Source organism: Arachis hypogaea, chromosome 19 (assembly GCF_003086295.3).
Source record: "Arachis hypogaea cultivar Tifrunner chromosome 19, arahy.Tifrunner.gnm2.J5K5, whole genome shotgun sequence".
NCBI lineage: Eukaryota > Viridiplantae > Streptophyta > Magnoliopsida > Fabales > Fabaceae > Arachis > Arachis hypogaea.
In genome coordinates, this window is record NC_092054.1 from 27676692 (window position 1) to 27695163 (window position 18472).

Genomic DNA, 18472 nt, shown 5'->3' on the forward strand with positions numbered 1-18472 from the left:
TTAGTAATAATTTGAATTGATTTAAATTGAAATAAATATTTTATAAATATACGCAAATCACACTTTTCGGTGACTCCCCATTACCTATCCGAGTTACCAATCTTGTGGGCAATTTTGTATAAATTAACTGTGACGGTACCAGATAGTTCACAGTCCCAAGCAAAAAAGGGGGATGTAAATCATCCAATATAAAACAAGTCATCTGAGCGGTTGATACATAATTAGGAAATTATCTTGGGTTGTTAGCATTTACCGTTTCCAAATCGTGTGCGTTCTCAAAGACTTGCTTATCGATTTTTCCTTTCTGAATTATTTTCATTTGGCGTATCGTAATATTATGCCAAATTCGGTTATAATGGATAAACATATTTTTCAATTAAAATGCTTGGATGAACAAAGAATACGAAAGGACTAATTTAAACAAGTTTCATAGTTCTTTCTTGGTTTATAATAAGCCAATTAGTGCAATTAAATACTAAAATCTCCTTAAAAAGCCTCATCGAATTTTGCTTGTTAAAGGAGAGGTATTCAACCTCAACCAATCATATTGCTCGAATGCAAACCCGTGTTCAATTGGAAAATATGTGGATGTTCCTTATTCAACGTTTCTGTTAATATTGTGCACCAGAATATGGCAAAACCTTACAGATAAGTTGGTTTTACTCAATTATTATATCTTATAGAATATTAGATTGTTCAGCAACTAATTATACATGCAATAACTGTTTTTGTGTTACCTTTCTTTTTTGGTACTGGGTGTTCCTCATCTTTCTTCAGCCATGTAAATTTTTTTTTTGACCATACCAAACCAGTGATCCATTTTTAACAATTAATAACCCAGCACTTGAGCCCATCATTGTTCATTGGTTTCAGAAAAAAATTATAACGTAGAGGCCCATCTGGATTGAGCCAAGTCCAACCAATTGTGTTCCAACCTGACCCGCCCGACCCGAAAAACCTTCTTCCTCTCCTTCGTCATCCTCTCGCACCCCGTCTCCACGCCGTTTCGATCATTCCTTGTTGATCGTCTCCGACAAAGCCATACATCTAGCCGAAACATCACTCATTGTTATCCGACGGTGATCGAATCCAGCTCCGGCGAGGACACTATGCAGATCTTCATCCTCCGAACCAATGAGTCGCGACAGATGCGCCATTCGGAGAGTAGGCAGCTTTGCAGTGTGATTCCGCGAGGGGTGGGTTGGGGGGAACTTCCTGCAACTCCATTGGTGGTCAGTGACGGAAACGTAAACATCCGCGCGATTCTAGTATGCGTCAAACAACGTCAACGATGAAACTCCTTCCTTCCCAGCCCAATCCCATCGTCTCTGATTAAACGTAACGCAGAATCATTAACTTCAAATAATTCCATCTTAAAAATCGTTAACTAATTCTACATAAACCCAGATAGTTTTCAGATCTAACAAAAATAACTAGCAACAATATAAATTTGTAAAATAGCCCCTCTGACACAAGATATCTATTAACCAATCAAAGGAGGGAAGAGGAAAGGTGATCTCCACCATTGAATTAAAAAAACGAGAGAGATCCGACAGACAGCATCCAAAGGCACACCGGTCAGCCGAAGATAAGTGCTATGCGCATTGGTGTGCCAAAGATCTTCAGCACATAGAATCCGTGCCCTACACTTTTACTCATCACAAGGTTTTTGTTTTAGTTTCCCAAATATAAAACGTGTTTTTTTCCTTGTCACTCTAATTTAAAAATAATACAAAACATATCCACGACATTCTACATGCCACATGTAATTTTATGTATGTAAAATTTATAACTACACTTGTTATTTCTAATATTACTCAATTATTCCAACAATAATTAAAAAATATAAAATAGGATAATAAGATAATTTTAAATTGTTTTAGCCAATTTTCTATTCTCTTTCAAACATTTTTATTTTGGTAGTGTATTAGATCACAAGTTTTCAAAGAATTTGTGGGGATTTGGTTGGACTTTAAGTTTGTACGAAATTTGAACCATTTGTAACTAAAAACTCGTGTCAAAAGCAAAACTACATTAGACATTAGTTAAGCATGAGATGACAAAAGAAAAACTACAAAAGGGTAAACTGAAATTCAGTGGAATTTTTCTTCCAATCATTTTTGTTGTTACGTAACGATGGACTAATTAAGTAGCACCACAGATTGGCATTATAGGAAGCAAAATTCTAGCATAAATTAGTCAAATTCCAAAAATAAACTTAACATTAGTATTTTACACTTTGGAGGAGTAAATTTCAGTACTGCAAATCAAACCTCCATGATGCAAAGCTACTCTAACCTGATTAACTGCTTTGGCCAGAATCTTCTAGATGCTGCCAACTATTTCTTCTTCTTAGCAACAGTGGCTTTAGTCTTTTTGTTACTCTCTTTAGCATTAGCTTGTGGTGTTTCCTGCCAAGAAATGAGAACTTATTAACGCAAGAATAGTGACATATGGTAGAGGTGTTTTATTCTAAACCCATCAGCAGAATCGTTGAAGTTCTTTGTTAGACTGGCTCTACGAACTTCTCAACTTTCTTTTATGAAAGGTATAAACCCATTTTGCAAAGCATCAAACATCTTGTGCTACGAAGTAGAAAAAACCTAGCAATAATGCATGAGCCCAGTATGGGTAAATTTTGCTCATATGTAAAATCTAGTCATAAACTTCCACCATCATGTGAAAGCTGGTATTGCCAGATTACCAGTGACATCTTTTTTGTGGTTTTTGTGTTGGGGGGGGGGGGTGGAGGTGTTGTTTATCCATTAACCGCTAGCATATACAATTATCAGATTAAAATACTAAAGAAAAGGTGGTTAATAAAGAAATACAAGAAATAAAACAAGCAAGAGAAACAAAATAAATTTTAAGCTCTTCAGTTCTTTTACATTCCTGCATAACAATGAGACTTCGTATCTATGTAAATAAAGTCAATGAGACTTGGTAAAGTTTAAACACCATGAACCACAAAACTGCATACTTAAAGGGAGCAAATGCTAAGCTAAATACTTAATTTGAGAAATACACAATATTGGGAATGAAACATGCGTGGAGTAATGAAAGGAGGCTTTTTTTTTAATTTATGATGTAAAATTAGTAGTTACAGATTATTGGATGACACAATAGATAGTGATAAAGGATAGTTTATCCCTTCCATAAAATATGATGATCAAATTAAGACTTTCACATTCTTTACTTAAAATATAGATTCTACATGAGAATAGATTGACTTTGAAGGTTCACCAGGGCTAATCAGCTTCAGGCACCAAAGCAGACAGCTCTAAATAATGACAATGACACGTGGTGCTTGGAACCCAGATTATGTTTTGGCAAGCTTAACTTGCCACTAACCATGGGCCTTGAACAGTTAAAAGTTTGCAGAGAGAACATCTTATGCTCAATATCTGGTTTGAAAGATTTAAGCATGCATTTGCTTTCCTGTCATCAAGTGTGCAGTCAAAATTATGCTCGCAAATCAGCTTCAATATTTCTAGTAAATGGCAAACTCCTGTTTCTGGTACTTCAATTTCTCAGATGCGAAACAGAAAGGATACTGTTTGCAAAAACAAAAGAATAAATGCATCTTACTCCCATCTACTTTATTCCCTGAGCTTTAAAAATGTGCAAATTAAACCCCCGAGAACACGTGCATTGTAACCAAAATAAGTGCACTACACCCTTAGAAGTTCGGGTTATGCAAAAATTGGTCCTCTTGAACTTTCCTAAATATGCAATTTTGATACCCTATATTTTGTTAAATCTTAAATGTGATATTTTTTTAATAATTGACGAACAAACTACCAACATGGTCAAACTGTAAATTTGAAAAACTTAGAAGGCTCAATTTGCACATTTAAAGTTTAGAAACTATAGTGTGCATGGCATCATAAAAGGTCACAAGTGTAGGTGCAACTAACCCTTTTATTTTTTATTTTTTGTAAGAGAATAAAGAACTAAAAACCTACAGTGGGTAAAGGAGATGATCAGGGATATCCTTGCCACACAAGTTGTGGTGTTCAATTTGTATCTAAGAAATAACATTCATGATCACATCTTCAGATGAATGATTTTTCACACAACTGAAGTTAATAAGTCATGTCATCATCAGATGCAAGAGTTTAGTCATCATCCAGATGACATCTTAAGATAATGCAAATAATGCATGGAAGCAATAATTCATGATGCTGTTACAGCCAGAAAAACAGGCGAATAGAACTGAATAATTGAATCATAGCAAGCCCAAAGTTTGACCATAAATGTTTTGATGAAAAATTTGCCAGGTTTTTTTCTAGTGTTTTCGTATATTAACAAATAATAGCAAGCAATGACTCTAATAGGCGTAATGGATACACACCTTCCGTTTAATGGGTACAGATGGATTTGCTGTAGGCTTAAAAAATGATTCCAATCTGTTAGTGTTTGGAAGAGTGAAAGTGAAGGAATTAGAAAGGAAAAGAAAAGAAAAAACATTAAACATTCATGTCCAACAAGTTAAGGATCACATACCGGCCTTGTGACGACTTGTTCTTTGCTGCTTTAATTTTTTCAATTGCCTATCAGATTAAAGATAATAAAATAAATAAATAAGTTGTTTTCTGAAGCAACGAAAGCCCACCAAACCCTGATCAAACAGTCAACAAAAAGATATTATTTGAAGCCACACACCTTTGTCACCCTATCAATGTTGAATCCATTCTCATTTACCAGAAATGTTACTAACCCCTGCAAGGCAACATGATCAAAGCTGGTTACATTGCCAAAGAACTCAATATATTTTGATAGAATTAATTTGAGTATGTGAATCTGTGTCTGTTTGAAAGGATTTTGTAACAGACTAGCTATTACTTCTTCATCTGGAGCAGACCACTTCAGATTAAGTTGCTCGTCTTCAGTTATGACCAATGGTTCTTTAAAAAGCCGTCGGGCCTCCTGATATGGCCAATCATCTGGAATGTGATACCTGCTTCACACATTCAATACATTGTAAAGGATAAACTATCAACATGGTAAGGAGATACCACCACAAAAAAAAAAAAAAAGTACTCGAAGTTATTTTGATAGACAGTGGATATGGATGCTCTACACTGCATATCTGGAAAAATAGGCAGCATCAATGGGATATCAATCACTAGATAAAGAGGCCAAAATACATAACAGCCTCCAATAGCAGATATTTAATATAATGATGAAATGACACCAAGATACAACATGAGTACAAAAGAAAAATACATGGAACATGCATTCTCACAATCAGTAAACTTGGAAGAGCCCAAATATCTAAGCCAGACATCTGATTGCAAATCCAGTGTGAATATAACAAAGGGAAGTAGGTAAGCCAAATTTCACCACAAGATCAAATTGCATAAAGTGGACAAGGGTGATTTAAAGAACGGAAGAAAAGAAAAAGAAAAACCTTTCTTTGTTTATATTCTCCAGTATCATCTCAATAGAACCATGTTGACGTATTAGCTTCAAAGCTGTTGTTCCTCCAATACCTGCAGCACACATCATGTTTATATTACATGGACGCACTGAGTTATATAGCAATCATAATGCCACACTTCAATTAACATCTCGCAAATCAAATTGAATATAAAGTACCTCGGATGCTTTCACAATAATCACACCCAGAAAGAATGCATAGGTCAATAAATTGGTCCATGCTCAATTGTAGGTCCTCCAAAACCTGAAACAAGATAAATATCAACATAAGCACAGATCTAATAGTGAAAAACTTGACAAACTTTGAAAGCTACAAGGACCTTGCTAATGTCAAATTCCATCACTGGAATCTTTTTGGAGCTGGGATCCATTAAATGGCGAAGAAATTTGGGAGCTCCAAATGTTAAAGAATCCATATCTTCTGAAGCTACAGCATAAACCTACAAGTAGTAAAATATTCAACATAAACATCAGAAAATTTATATTAGGAAATGTTTGAAATAATGAAATTAATTTTAAAGGATTGAACAATCAACTAAAAAAATAGCATGAAGTCATAACTAAAGATTATAACTATAAATAGAAAAAAAATAAAGAACAAAATATTCAAGGGGATGCAGTAGATATGAACTTGCCTTTCCAGCTTTACAAAGAGAAGCGCACTGAGCCTCTGCTTCTGAAGGTGCCTGTTGAAGCCAAAGTCTTAGCCAGATCTAGACACACAGTACCAGTAATCATAAATACTTCTGTAGTACAATGTTACCTCAACAACGGGCACTCCCATGAGTCTTAAAAGCTTTTTGCAGTCTTCATTATGCTGCTTTGTCACCTACAAGAGTATGGAGAAATGGCATCAACAGCTCGCACCTAAAACCAAGGCTTTATCCATTACATGCAATAACTTATTAAACAAAGATGCCAAACCAACAAAGACTCACCTTCACAGTCCGTTTGCTGAATTTTTCAATGTCTTCCTTATTGGCTGTCTAAAATTACAAGAAAGAAGACATCCCCAAGATCAATATTGTTATTTAATAGAAGAAAATACTTGCACAAAGGAATCATAGGGATAACCCAATATCAAATTATGGACATACCTCCTTGGCTTCAGACAAATCCTCGGTAGCATCAGCCCTCCTCGTCAAACTGAACAACAACAAAACTTGTGAAAAAGACATCATTACGAGAACGAGAATAACTAAAACTAAGCCTTGTCTCTCAAGATGGGGTCAACTACATGAATCAAATGAGTGTTTTATTATGAACCATATATGTGTTTAAATCATTTATATCTAAATCTAAATCATTCACCCTCCATTGAATCCAAGTTCCTAACTCCCGTCTCAACAAGCCTTCTCCAAGTATAGCCACTTACCAACTAAGATCAGATTCTATAATCTTCTCTATAATAGAAACTATCTCAAGTCCTTTATAATGCAAAATGTAATAATTCTAATCCTATCTAGTCTGTTGTGTACACTCACCCAAGCATCCTCACCTCTGAAACATTATTAAAGAACTTTTATCAAGTGGAAAAAGAATATATTTTTCTTTTAAAAGAAAAAAATAAAGAAAACTTCTTTAGATGCACAAGATGAATTGTGCAGTTTTTGCCACTATTTGGTGGGAGCATAATGCACCTTCAATGACAAACATGTTTTGTAGTGTAGGATTATATGCCTAGCATCTATTTGGTGTAAAGCTCATGAAGTTTATAGGGGACTTTCTCTCTCAGACATGTTGAGAGATTGAAAGCTATGCTTTACGGATAAATCTTTTGTTTTTGTTTTTTCTTCATTCAAACAAAAAAATCTTTTGTTTTGTTTTGCTTTCGTACAGGGATGCCCTTATCCCCAGTTTGTATTATCCTTCTCCTCATCTTAATGAAATTCCTTTTTTATTTTTTGGGGGGAAAAATGAACAATCTGGAAATAACAAAACATCAACACAAAAATACCGTTTTGCCAGCTCTTGCTTCTTCAACTCTGGTGGTTTCCCATCAAAAACATATCTGGGAAAGAGGAAAATTAGCAAGGGGAAAAAATCAGCAATAGTGCATACGTTACAAAACAACACTTTCTCCTAGGTTTCTATTGAAAGAAAGGAAATAGAAATAATACTTAAAACAAATAACAGAAAACGTAATAAGTAATTACACTGGTTTCATCCCAGATTCGAGAAGTCTGATAGTCCTCGTAAACATGCCTTGCAAATGACTGTAACATACAAAAGCAAAGTCATCACACATTTCCAATAAAGAAATTATAAGAAAACACGAAAAAAGAAACATAACAAGACCCACAATTAGGCAATACTCGATTGAAAATTATGTGAATGTGAATTGATTATCACTAACTACCCCACCTAGTAACTTCACCAGCTTCATTAGTGAGCATTTCAGTTCCAATTCTTCCCACAACAATCTGCACCAAAAACCACACAAACATGAGAAACGAATTGCTGGAAGCATATAGTGGTAGCTAAGAGTGAGTAAGTAGTGCGGACAAGGAACTGGTAAATGCTCATGCTGGCGTCAATGGCGATCTTGCGTCCAAAGTAGCTCTCGAATTTATTCTCCTTCATGGCTTTCGGTGCATTGTCCGCCAAAAGCTTCGTTAAACCCTAGAATGAAATAACCTCCATGAGAATCCGTCAATGAAGGAAAATGAAACGTTGATTATAAAGAATAAAGCTGAAATGAAAACGAAATGCGAAGAATTGTTGACCTTGATACCCATTTGGTTTGAGTAATTTGTGTTAGGAATGAGCAGAGAAAATGAGAAAGATGAGTGAGACGGCAGAAGAAGAAGAAATGCGAGGGAGACGGTAACTGCTTCCCGCGCACTCTGCTCAAGGGTACTATTTTGCAATTTGCAGTAGGCCCAACTATTCGGCCCATATAACTAACGGCCCAATAAGCCCATTATTTGCTTAGGGAATGATTGAAGCCTGCAGAAGTTGCCTGTCCAAAACAAAAAGGAAGCCTGCAGAAATCCAAAAGTGGACAGCTAGGATTGCTACGAATCTGGGTACGAAAGTATCAATAAATTTTTGTTAGTCAATCACAAATCCTTAAATAGAGATCAGATTTGTAAATAAATTAGTCATGGTTCTGTTGGGCTAAAAAATACCATGAAAAAAAATTCTTCCATAAAATTAAATAAATAAATGGAAGGAGAGAAGGAACACATCTGCTCTTGTGGAATAAAAATTTTGGCGAGATTTAATTATGATGATGATTTTGAATTTTATTAGGTTATAATTTTAAATTTTGAATTTAATTTAAAATAATTAATTTTTTAAATTTTTAAATTGATTATTTTAAATATTGGAGAAAAGATGTACGGAACACCAAATTTATGTATGTGTTTGTTGCAATTATTTATTTGAGTTTTTTCAAAAAAAAAAAGCTGAAAAAATAATGATTTTAAGGGATATTTAGTTGAATTGGTGAATTTTTATTTGTTCATACAATCATTTTTGTTATTGTTATTTGGGTGAGAGTGATGAGGATGTTTATGGTAATTGTTATTCTACTAATTTACAATATCTATAGCAGTTATAACTCAAATTGTATAGTTTTTTTATACTCATCTAAGAGGTTCTGAGTTTGAATCTCTCTATTTTCGATTAAAAAAAAATCTACAATATCTCTAGCTAATATATATCTTGCACGCATTTGAATAATGATACGAGACCTTTTTCCTGCTATTTTCTACTTGGCAATAATTATGCCGCAGCATACGAGAGACATAACACAATCATAATTTAGTCTTGAACAGCAACTAACTAATGTTTTTGGTAGCTGTCAATTACATGAACGCAGCCCACAAAGGTCATCAGGTCCCTTAATCCTTTATTCCTTTTTCGCCAGCAGAATCCAACGAACAACGCAATGACATAATCATACGTTTGAAACCTTCATTAATTTGTCGCCTTGCTGTATGTCCTAACCGGCTGCGTGTAACTGTAAATTCAAGGTTGGCATATACTTAATAAATAAAGAATCACTTGTATGTGAATCAAAGACATTATTAGTTGTTGCCATGTTAATCACTTGCTCTATATTGCATATACTTGTTAATTCAAGGTTGACATTAACAAAAACACTCGCTAATAATTAAAAGTTTAAAACGATATTATATTGTTGTCATCTTAATAATTAAAACATTTACTCTTTACTTAATACAAAAATTAAACACGTGTTTGTAGCATTTGCCAATATAATTGCCGCCCACATTGATAGATTCTTGATAAAGAATAAGTAACCCGTTGTTATCATTTGTCTTTATTTGAGATATTAATTTTATGTCTTAGACTAATTAAGGATATAATGAATAGTTATATAAACATTTATATGTTTTTTTAATAGCTTAAATTTTTGGATAAAATGATTTTATTAACATTAGAAAACAATATAACACCGATGAATTTAGAAAAATGCTAGTTGTACAATACTAATCAACCTTTAATAAGTCTTTAATCATATTTAAATAATATTTAATTATTTTTTATTGAAACATGTTCCTATTTTATAGATACGTATCTATAAATGAATTTAATTTAAATTTTAAAACCTACCCACTTCATTGGTTACGGTAACTTTGCTTTACTTTCGTAACTTCACGTAACAGATAAAGTTTTTTATTTCTTATTCTACGGGACATTCAAACTGCATTAGTGAATCCAAAACTAAAGATGTACCTTCCAGCTGAATTATCCCTCTCGTTTTCATTGGTGAAGACGTATCACTACCTTTCAGCTGAAGCACTCTTTCATTCTGCATTGGTGAAAGGTATCATTACTTTCCACATATGTGTTTATGTAATTTGTTAAGAAATATCATGTTCAACATTTTTAATTATATTTTAATTTAAACATAAAAATACTCTGATGATTTAATTGGAACAAGGTTGATCTTATTTAAGTTTATTAATAGAGTTATTGCAAATAAAGTACTTTCTACATAAGTAGTTTGAGTAAAGAAGCAAAAAAAAATCTGGAGTTTAAGAGAGAAGATGTAGTTGGTATGGTCATAAAAATTCTGTTGTTATTTATCAATTATAACACATATGATAGTATGATATTTTATTCAAAATATTTTTAAAACACATCCAAAATTAGGCTAACTTTAAATATTTAAATTTAAACGTTAATAATACAATTAATCTTTTGATTTTTTATTCGATCAAATGAATATAATATTTATTATTTAAATTATTAGTTAAATTTTTTTCGATACTTATTAGTTTTCAAAATTATTATAATCAACAATTAATTTAAAATTGTGTTGTTATTTTTCAATTATAACACATCTGATAGTATGATATTTTATACAAAATATTTTTAAAACACATCCAAAATCAGCCAACTTTAATAATACAATATAAACGTTAATAATACAATTAATATATATTTTTTATTCGATAAAATGCATATAATATTATTATTTTAATTATTAGTTGGATTTTTTTTATACTTATTTGAACATTAACTTTTTCAAAATTATTATAATCAACAATTAATTTAAGTTGTTTATTATTTATAAAAAATATCTAACATATGTTATCATGGTATTAGTTGGAATTTTTATTACTTGTTTGGGCATTAATATTTATTCATCTTAATTTTTTTTATTAATGTTATTGGTTGGTATTTTAGATAATGATTGAAAATAGTTTATTTCGTAAGTTTATTACACATCCAAAATAATATAATCGAACTTACAATATTGCTAGAACACATCCAAAAATCTATCAAATAACACAAGATTTTTTTTTGGTCTTACTGATCCAAAATGTTTAACCAAATGGACACTTAGCTATTAATTTGCATATAGTTTAATTAATTACAATTTTTTCTTTTTCTAATATTATAATGATCATTATTTTATTTATAATCTTAGACATCAACATGGCATTTGTGATAGACTTGAACACGCAACCGTCATCAGAAGAAATTCACTCATTTGATACCCATATCGACATGGACGATATAAATTGTAATAGTTCAAGCAATTCTGCTACAGAAACTGAGTGCACGATGAGGTAGTTGACATTTTTTGTTTTGGAATTTTTTATAATGTAACAATCTATTCTTCTTATATTTATGGCTGACTTTTTTACTTGCATTCTAATTATAGTTTATATTTTAATACATATATTCCTATGAACACATCTAAATATCCGAGTAATGACACTATATATATATATATATATATATATATATATATATATATATATATATATATATATATATATATATATATATATATATATATATATGCACGTATTATTTTGTCATTCTTGTGCCACAATCCTTGTTAGTATGTACTGTTTTTTTAGGTCATAATTCATCCCACTATTTCTGACGAGGAGATTCCAAAAGTGGGGATGCTATTTGGAACCCTCGAAGAAGCATGCCAATTTTACTACAATTATGCCAATAAAGTGGGATTCGAGCCTCATATATGCACAAGGTTAAGAGAAGTAGTACTACATCCAAAAACACTAACTAGCAATAGTCTTATCAGACACTGTAAAAGAGAACATATATGCACTTTACATTAAATATATATTTTACGTATTACCATTTGCAAGGAGTCCCAATGCTTGACTTATCACTCGTGCATTCATCGGTATGTCTCCGGTTTCAACTTCCAAAAGCATTCGATCCTTGTTATATGACCGTGCCAGGGCGACAACCAAATCTTGGTTCATCGACCACTTAGGGATGTGCCTCAGGCATCCAAAACTCATTTTCTCAACTTCTTGGTATTTGATCGGATATTTATCTTTTAAATGCTCCATCATATCCGCAATGGCAGTTGGAGAGCAGCGGGTATCAAGTGTTTTCTAAAAAATTGAGCCACTAGTTAGTATATGTGAAATTGTGTACCTCACTTGCAAACCTCGAAAATTTCTAAATGAAAAACAAACTACCTTTTTAGGACCCTCTGGTTTCTTCGGCCTTCCAACTTTCTTTTTGACATTGTTAACACTAGATTCATCAAGTCTGCCATCGGAAGCCTTACTAACTGCTGATTTTCCTTTCTTTGTATCAGATGAAGTACGTTTTTTAACTGGCATTATGATTTTACACTGCACATTGTTTATATCATAAGGTTAAACATAAAGTTTTCACCGAAAATACTTGTAGATGTCCATTTTAGTTAAACATTTTGGATCAGTAAGACCAAAAAAAAATATCTTGTGCTATTTGATAGATTTTTGAATGTATTCTAAATATATTTTTAGTTCGATTGTATTATTTTATATGTGTAATAAACTTATGACATAAACTAATTTCAACCATTATTTAAAATACCAACCAGTAATATCAATAAAAAAATTAAGATGAATAAATACTAATGCTCAAACAAGTAATAAAATTTTCAACTAATACTATAATAATATATGTTGGATGTTTTTTATAAATAATAAAAAACTTAAATTAATTGTTGATTATAATAATTTTAAAAGCGTTAATGTTCAAATAAGTAACGAAAAAATCTAACTAATAATTTAAATAATAAATATTAGATGCATTTTACCGAATCAAAAATCAAAAGATTAATTGTTTTATGTGCATTTTTATTTAAAAACTAGAATTTAATGATTTTGAAAACATTTATATTTAAAAACTAGATTTTTACGATTTTAGATGTGTTTTAAAATATTTTGCATATAATATCATACTATTACATGTGTTATAGTTGAAAGATAACGAAAAAATCCAACCAATAATTTAAATAATAAATATTAGATGCATTTTATCGAATCAAAAATCAAAAGATTAATTGTATTATGTACGTTTTTATTTAAAAACTAGAATTTAACGATTTTGAAAACATTTATATTTAAAAACTAGATTTTTACAATTTTAGATGTGTTTTAAGAATATTTTGTATATAATATCATACTATTAGATGTGTTATAATTGAAAAATAAAAACACAATTTTTATGACTATACCAGCTACATCTTCTCTTGTAAACTCTAGATTTCTTTTTGCTTCTTTACTCAAACTAATTAAGTACACGTCCTGAATCGTAATAATCCACGCTAATTACTTACAAGTTCTTATCTTTATTCTCATCCCAACAAATAGATGTATTTCTTTTAATTTCAGTGTAACCAGCCCATGCAACCAACCCAGCAAGCTAATTGACTATGAAAGCTATGCAACAAAAATAACATCTTTCGATCATTAACACACTACAAAATAGAACTTAATCATAATTTCCTTGCACCCGTCAGAGTTAATCCATTCTAAAAAATAAAAAACCCAAAATCAATAAAATTATTTAGTATTGGGGTAGAAAAGAAAGCTTTCATGTAATGCTGTAACACTTAAACACACAAATGAGAATATTAGTGCTCAAGTCCAATAATCGTTCAAGCCTACGATATGAATTTGAAGCCTACGCTAATTTCTGACCCAACTGCAGTAATAGCTAAATTGATATAACGTAAAGTAGCAACCATGAACTTACCAACAAAAAGCTCGATTCGAACACTTCCAAAAAACACAAAATTGTACATGCAAAGATAAAAAAAACATTACAATATATATGTAAATCTTCTCAAGCTATTTTATTCGGAATTTATTTTTCAAATTAGAAAAAAAATCAAAATTTTATACAGAATAATACAAAAATTATTGGTGTCAGAATAATCCAAACTTCAGTTAAGTCGTCGGCGTGGTTGATGTGGACAAACGGCGGCGACGAAGATGAGCTTGGAAGGAGAGGAATGCAACGTTGTGGATTAGCGACGTGGTGGAGGAATGGGTGGCGCGGACGAACGGCGGCAGGGAGTGACTTCTCTGGGTTTCCAACGAGCGCCGCTGAGTTGCCGTTGTAGGGCGTCGATGATGAAGGCCGACGAAGAGGGTGGTGCAGACGAACGGCAGCAGGGGGATGAAGTCTCTCTGTCTTCAGAGTGCTGCTGAATTGTCGTTCTGAGTTTTTTAGTTTTGGATGTGGGGTTCTGTGACTTCTCTTCTCCTATTTTGAATGTGTTCAGTGAATCATTAAATGATTTAAAATTTAATTTAGAATTTTAAAAGTTAAATTTTAAATTTTGAGTAATTTGAATTTTAAATGTGTATTTAAATTATAAAATATTACTATATTAAATATATTAAATTTGAAACAGAAATTTAAGATTTAAATTTTAAATTTTAGTTTGATTTAATTTGAATTTTAAATATGAATTTAATTCCTAAAATCACTAAATTTATTTACAATTTTTAGATGTGTTGGTTTTATTTTTTTTGAATTATTGTAAAAAAAGGCTGAATATTGTACATATTTTAAAGGATATCTAGTTGAATTGATGAATTTATTCGTGAATTTTTTTTTATTATCGATGGATGTATTGACAAATTTTATTTGTTGGTAAAAAATCTCATCGATAATAGTTTATCGACAAATTTTGTTTTCCCTCGGTAACTAATCGATGGACTTTTCATCATTATGAATGAATTTTCCTTCAATAATTGCCTGATAGGTTTGGCCAATTCATCCGGTTTTCGACAAATTTGATCATGAACGTGAACTTTTTCAATGGCTTGATATCAAAGTTTTTAGGTTTAATTACTCTCTCTATGGTTTTGCGAAAATTTTAATTAGGTCTTTATATTTTTTTCTTTTAATTAAGTTCTTGCATCAAATTTTTTTTAATTGAGTCCCTATATTTTTTTTTCTTTTATTTGAGTCCCTGCACCAATTTTTTGTTTAAGTTAATTACTGTCAAGAGAGACTTAATTGAAAAAAAATTGGTGCATAGATCCAATTAAAAGGACAAAAAATATAGGATCTAATTAAAAATTTTACAAAACTATAAGGATTAACAGAGTAATTAAACCAAGTTTTTAATAATATTATGACTTGATATTAAAGTTTTTATATGTCCTATAACCAAGAGAGAAGAGAAAAGCTGTAGTTGCACCAGCGAAATTTGAGAGATTGAATAGAGAAGAATGATTAATTATTATTGAGTGTGATATGAGAAAAATAAATTACATCATAAAGAGACTAAACACCTGTTCATACCATGGGTCGAGTTAGGCAAACCGGGTTGAATGAAGACAGAAACGACTGACCTCTTATAAAGATTGGTCGACACTGACCTCTTCCCAAAAAGAGCTCGGCCAAAGTGCTATAAGGGCCTAAGTAGGCCCAAAGCAGAAGATCATAGCCCACCTAAAGGCAGCTGGCCAAAGATAAAAGGGACTCACCCACAAAAGATAAGATAAGATAACTAACTTATCTCAAGGGAGGTCATTCCACACTACTATAAATACACTAGAGCACCCAGGTATAACTTATACTCTGATTCTACATAAAAAACCTACTAAAAACCCATGCTAACTTAAGCATCGGAGTCTCTTGCAGGTACCACCCCCCTCCGTTAATTAAGGATCAGCAAGTCGAACGTAACAGCTTCGACCATAACAGCAGATCTCCTCCGAGATCAACCTTCAGTTTCAGGTAACCCTCGGAACATTGGTACCGTTGCCGGGGAACCTGGACGTCATCCCATTGTCATGGAGGACAACCTTGACAACAATCACAACTCTGGCTTGGAGGACAGAACGCCGCATAAGAACACGAATGCCACTCCAAAAGATACACCTCAAGATAAGGGAGATAAACAACCACAGACACAGAAATCTTGGAAGCTATCCGTGAACAACAGCATCGCCTTAAACAGCTTGAACAAGAAGCCGACCGGCAGCAGGAGGCCGAGCGAGACCTTCGTAGAGAAACAAGACCGCGTCGAGAGCTGGAGGACAAGCTCCTGAAGCTCGAAGCTGATCTTAAAAGTAAGACCACTCGATCCAGCCACGAAGATAGCCCCCACAAGGATCAAGACCCATTCACAATAGAAATCATGAAAGCTAAAGTTCTGAAGGACTTTAAAGTCCCCGACATGACTTTGTACGATGGTACGTCTAATCCAAGCCATCATCTCAGCAATTTTAGAAGTCGGATGTATCTTACGGATGCCTCAGATGCAATCCGTTGTAAAGCTTTCCTGACTACTTTGACCAAGACAGCAATAAAGTGGTTCGACAGCTTGCCGCCAAGGTCAATAGTAAGCTTTGATGACCTCGCCAAAAAGTTCATAGCTAGATTCTCCATCCAGAAAGACAAAGCCAAACATGCCCCAAGCCTGTTAGGGATTAAGCAAGGAGATCGGGAGAGCCTCCGCAACTACATGGAAAGATTCAACAAGGCATGTTTGGATATACAAAGTCTGCCAATAGAAGCAGCCATTATGGGTCTCATCAATGGCCTGCAAGAAGGACCCTTTAGCCACTCCATATCTAAAAAGCATCCAACATCTCTGAACGAGGTACGAGAACGGGTAGAAAAGTATATTAATATGGAAAAGAACTCTCGACTAGGAGAAACTCCAAAATCTGGATTCTCCTATCTACCTCGAGACAAGGACAAAGAGTCCAGGAAAAAAGAAGACCAGCCTACTGAAAAACCTAGAAAATACCACAACTACACTCCCCCCAGGGTGTCCCTTGTGGATGTCTACAGAGAGATATGCAACACTGAGAAGATCCCACCCCCTCGTCCGATTAAGCATAAAAGAGGAGAAAGTCGGACAGAGTATTGCGAATACCACCGAGTCTACGGGCACCCTACCAATGAGTGTTACGACCTGAAGAATGTTATAGAAAAGCTAGCCCGGGAAGGAAGACTAGACAGGTTTCTGGCCAATAAAACAGATGAACCAAAGAAAAGAAGAAGGGACGAAGAGATCGGACGAGCTGAACGTCCCCATCACACCCCTGAGAGGTATGTCCACATGATCAATGGAGGATTCGCAGGAGGAGGGATCTCTAAGTCATCGCGCAAAAGACACCTTAAGGAGGTGTACCATGTTGGAGGAGGGGACAGGTCGGTCGACCTCCCCAATATCACCTTCTCTCAAGAAGACGCCGCGGGCATAATCCCAAGGCATGATGACCCCGTGGTAGTCACCATAATACTTGCCAATGCCAACCTCCACCGAACACTAGTCGACCAAGAAAGCTCTGCGGATATACTGTTCAAATCCGCCTTCGATAAACTCGACTTACAAGAAAAAGAACTCAGAGCATATCCAAATAGCCTATTTGGGCTAGGAGACACCCCAATTCAGTCATTAGGGTACATCCCACTACACACAACCTTTGGGAAAGGAACTCGGTCTAGGACGTTAAGCATAGACTACATTGTAGTCGACGTGAGCTTAGCCTACAACGCGTTAATAGGTTGGACAATGTTAAACCAGCTCGCCGCCGTGGTCTCCACTCCACACCTATGTATGAAGTTCCCCACTCCGGAAGGGATCGCTACCATAAAGGGAGACCAAAAACTCGCGCGACGCTGTTACAACGAAAGTCTGAACCTTAAAGGTGACCCCAGAGGAAAAGAAACCAATAATATAGAACTCGGGGGAATTCGAGCTCGCGAAGAACTCCGCCCTCAGCCAGAAGGTGAAACCCAAGAAGTTCAAGTTGTAGACACTCCAGACAAAACAACAAATATAGGGGCAAATCTGGGAGAAGACTTACAGGAACTGCTAATAAAGCTCCTAAAAGATAACTCCGATCTCTTTGCATGGAAGGCTGCCGACATGCCTAGTATTGATCCCGGACTAATGTGCCACAAGTTAGCCGTATATCCAGGGTCTCGGCCAGTACAGCAAAAACGTAGGAAGCTCAGCCCAGAAAGGTCGCAAGCTGTAGAGGCACAGGTACAGGCCTTGTTGGAGGCAGGGTTCATAAGGGAGGTAAAGTACCCATTATGGCTAGCCAATGTGGTATTGGTCAAAAAGTCAAATGGGAAGTAGCGGATGTGCACCGATTACACCGACCTCAACAAAGCTTGCCCAAAAGATCCCTACCCACTCCCGAACATTGACACACTAGTTGACGCTTCGTCAGGCTATCATTACCTCTCTTTCATGGATGCTTACTCGGGATACAATCAAATCCCAATGTATCCACTAGACCAAGAAAAGACC

The 18472-nt window shown here is 34.0% G+C and overlaps 1 protein-coding gene across 4 annotated transcripts; it reads right to left on the reverse strand.

The window, feature by feature from the left end:
- Positions 1–568: 568 nt before the first annotated feature.
- On the reverse strand, positions 569–8291 carry LOC112776583 (flap endonuclease 1). 4 transcript variants are annotated; one of them, XM_072227177.1, is made up of 18 exons: positions 8169–8291; positions 7948–8064; positions 7807–7865; positions 7599–7658; positions 7400–7453; positions 6540–6588; positions 6381–6428; positions 6206–6271; positions 6078–6128; positions 5763–5882; positions 5602–5686; positions 5414–5495; positions 4846–4960; positions 4666–4722; positions 4507–4553; positions 4355–4409; positions 2299–2411; positions 569–1328 (listed from the first exon to the last, which is right to left on the reverse strand). In XM_072227177.1, exons 1-17 carry the CDS (start codon positions 8178–8180, stop codon positions 2340–2342), a joined length of 1149 nt encoding a protein of 382 aa, XP_072083278.1. In that variant the 5' UTR covers positions 8181–8291; the 3' UTR covers positions 569–1328; positions 2299–2339. The 4 variants fall into 4 exon arrangements, with proteins under 4 accessions (XP_072083278.1, XP_025676572.1, XP_072083277.1 ...); XM_025820787.3 differs by lacking the exon at positions 569–1328 and having other exon boundaries at positions 2083–2411; XM_072227176.1 differs by lacking the exons at positions 569–1328; positions 2299–2411 and adding an exon at positions 3055–3438.
- Positions 8292–18472: the final 10181 nt, after the last annotated feature.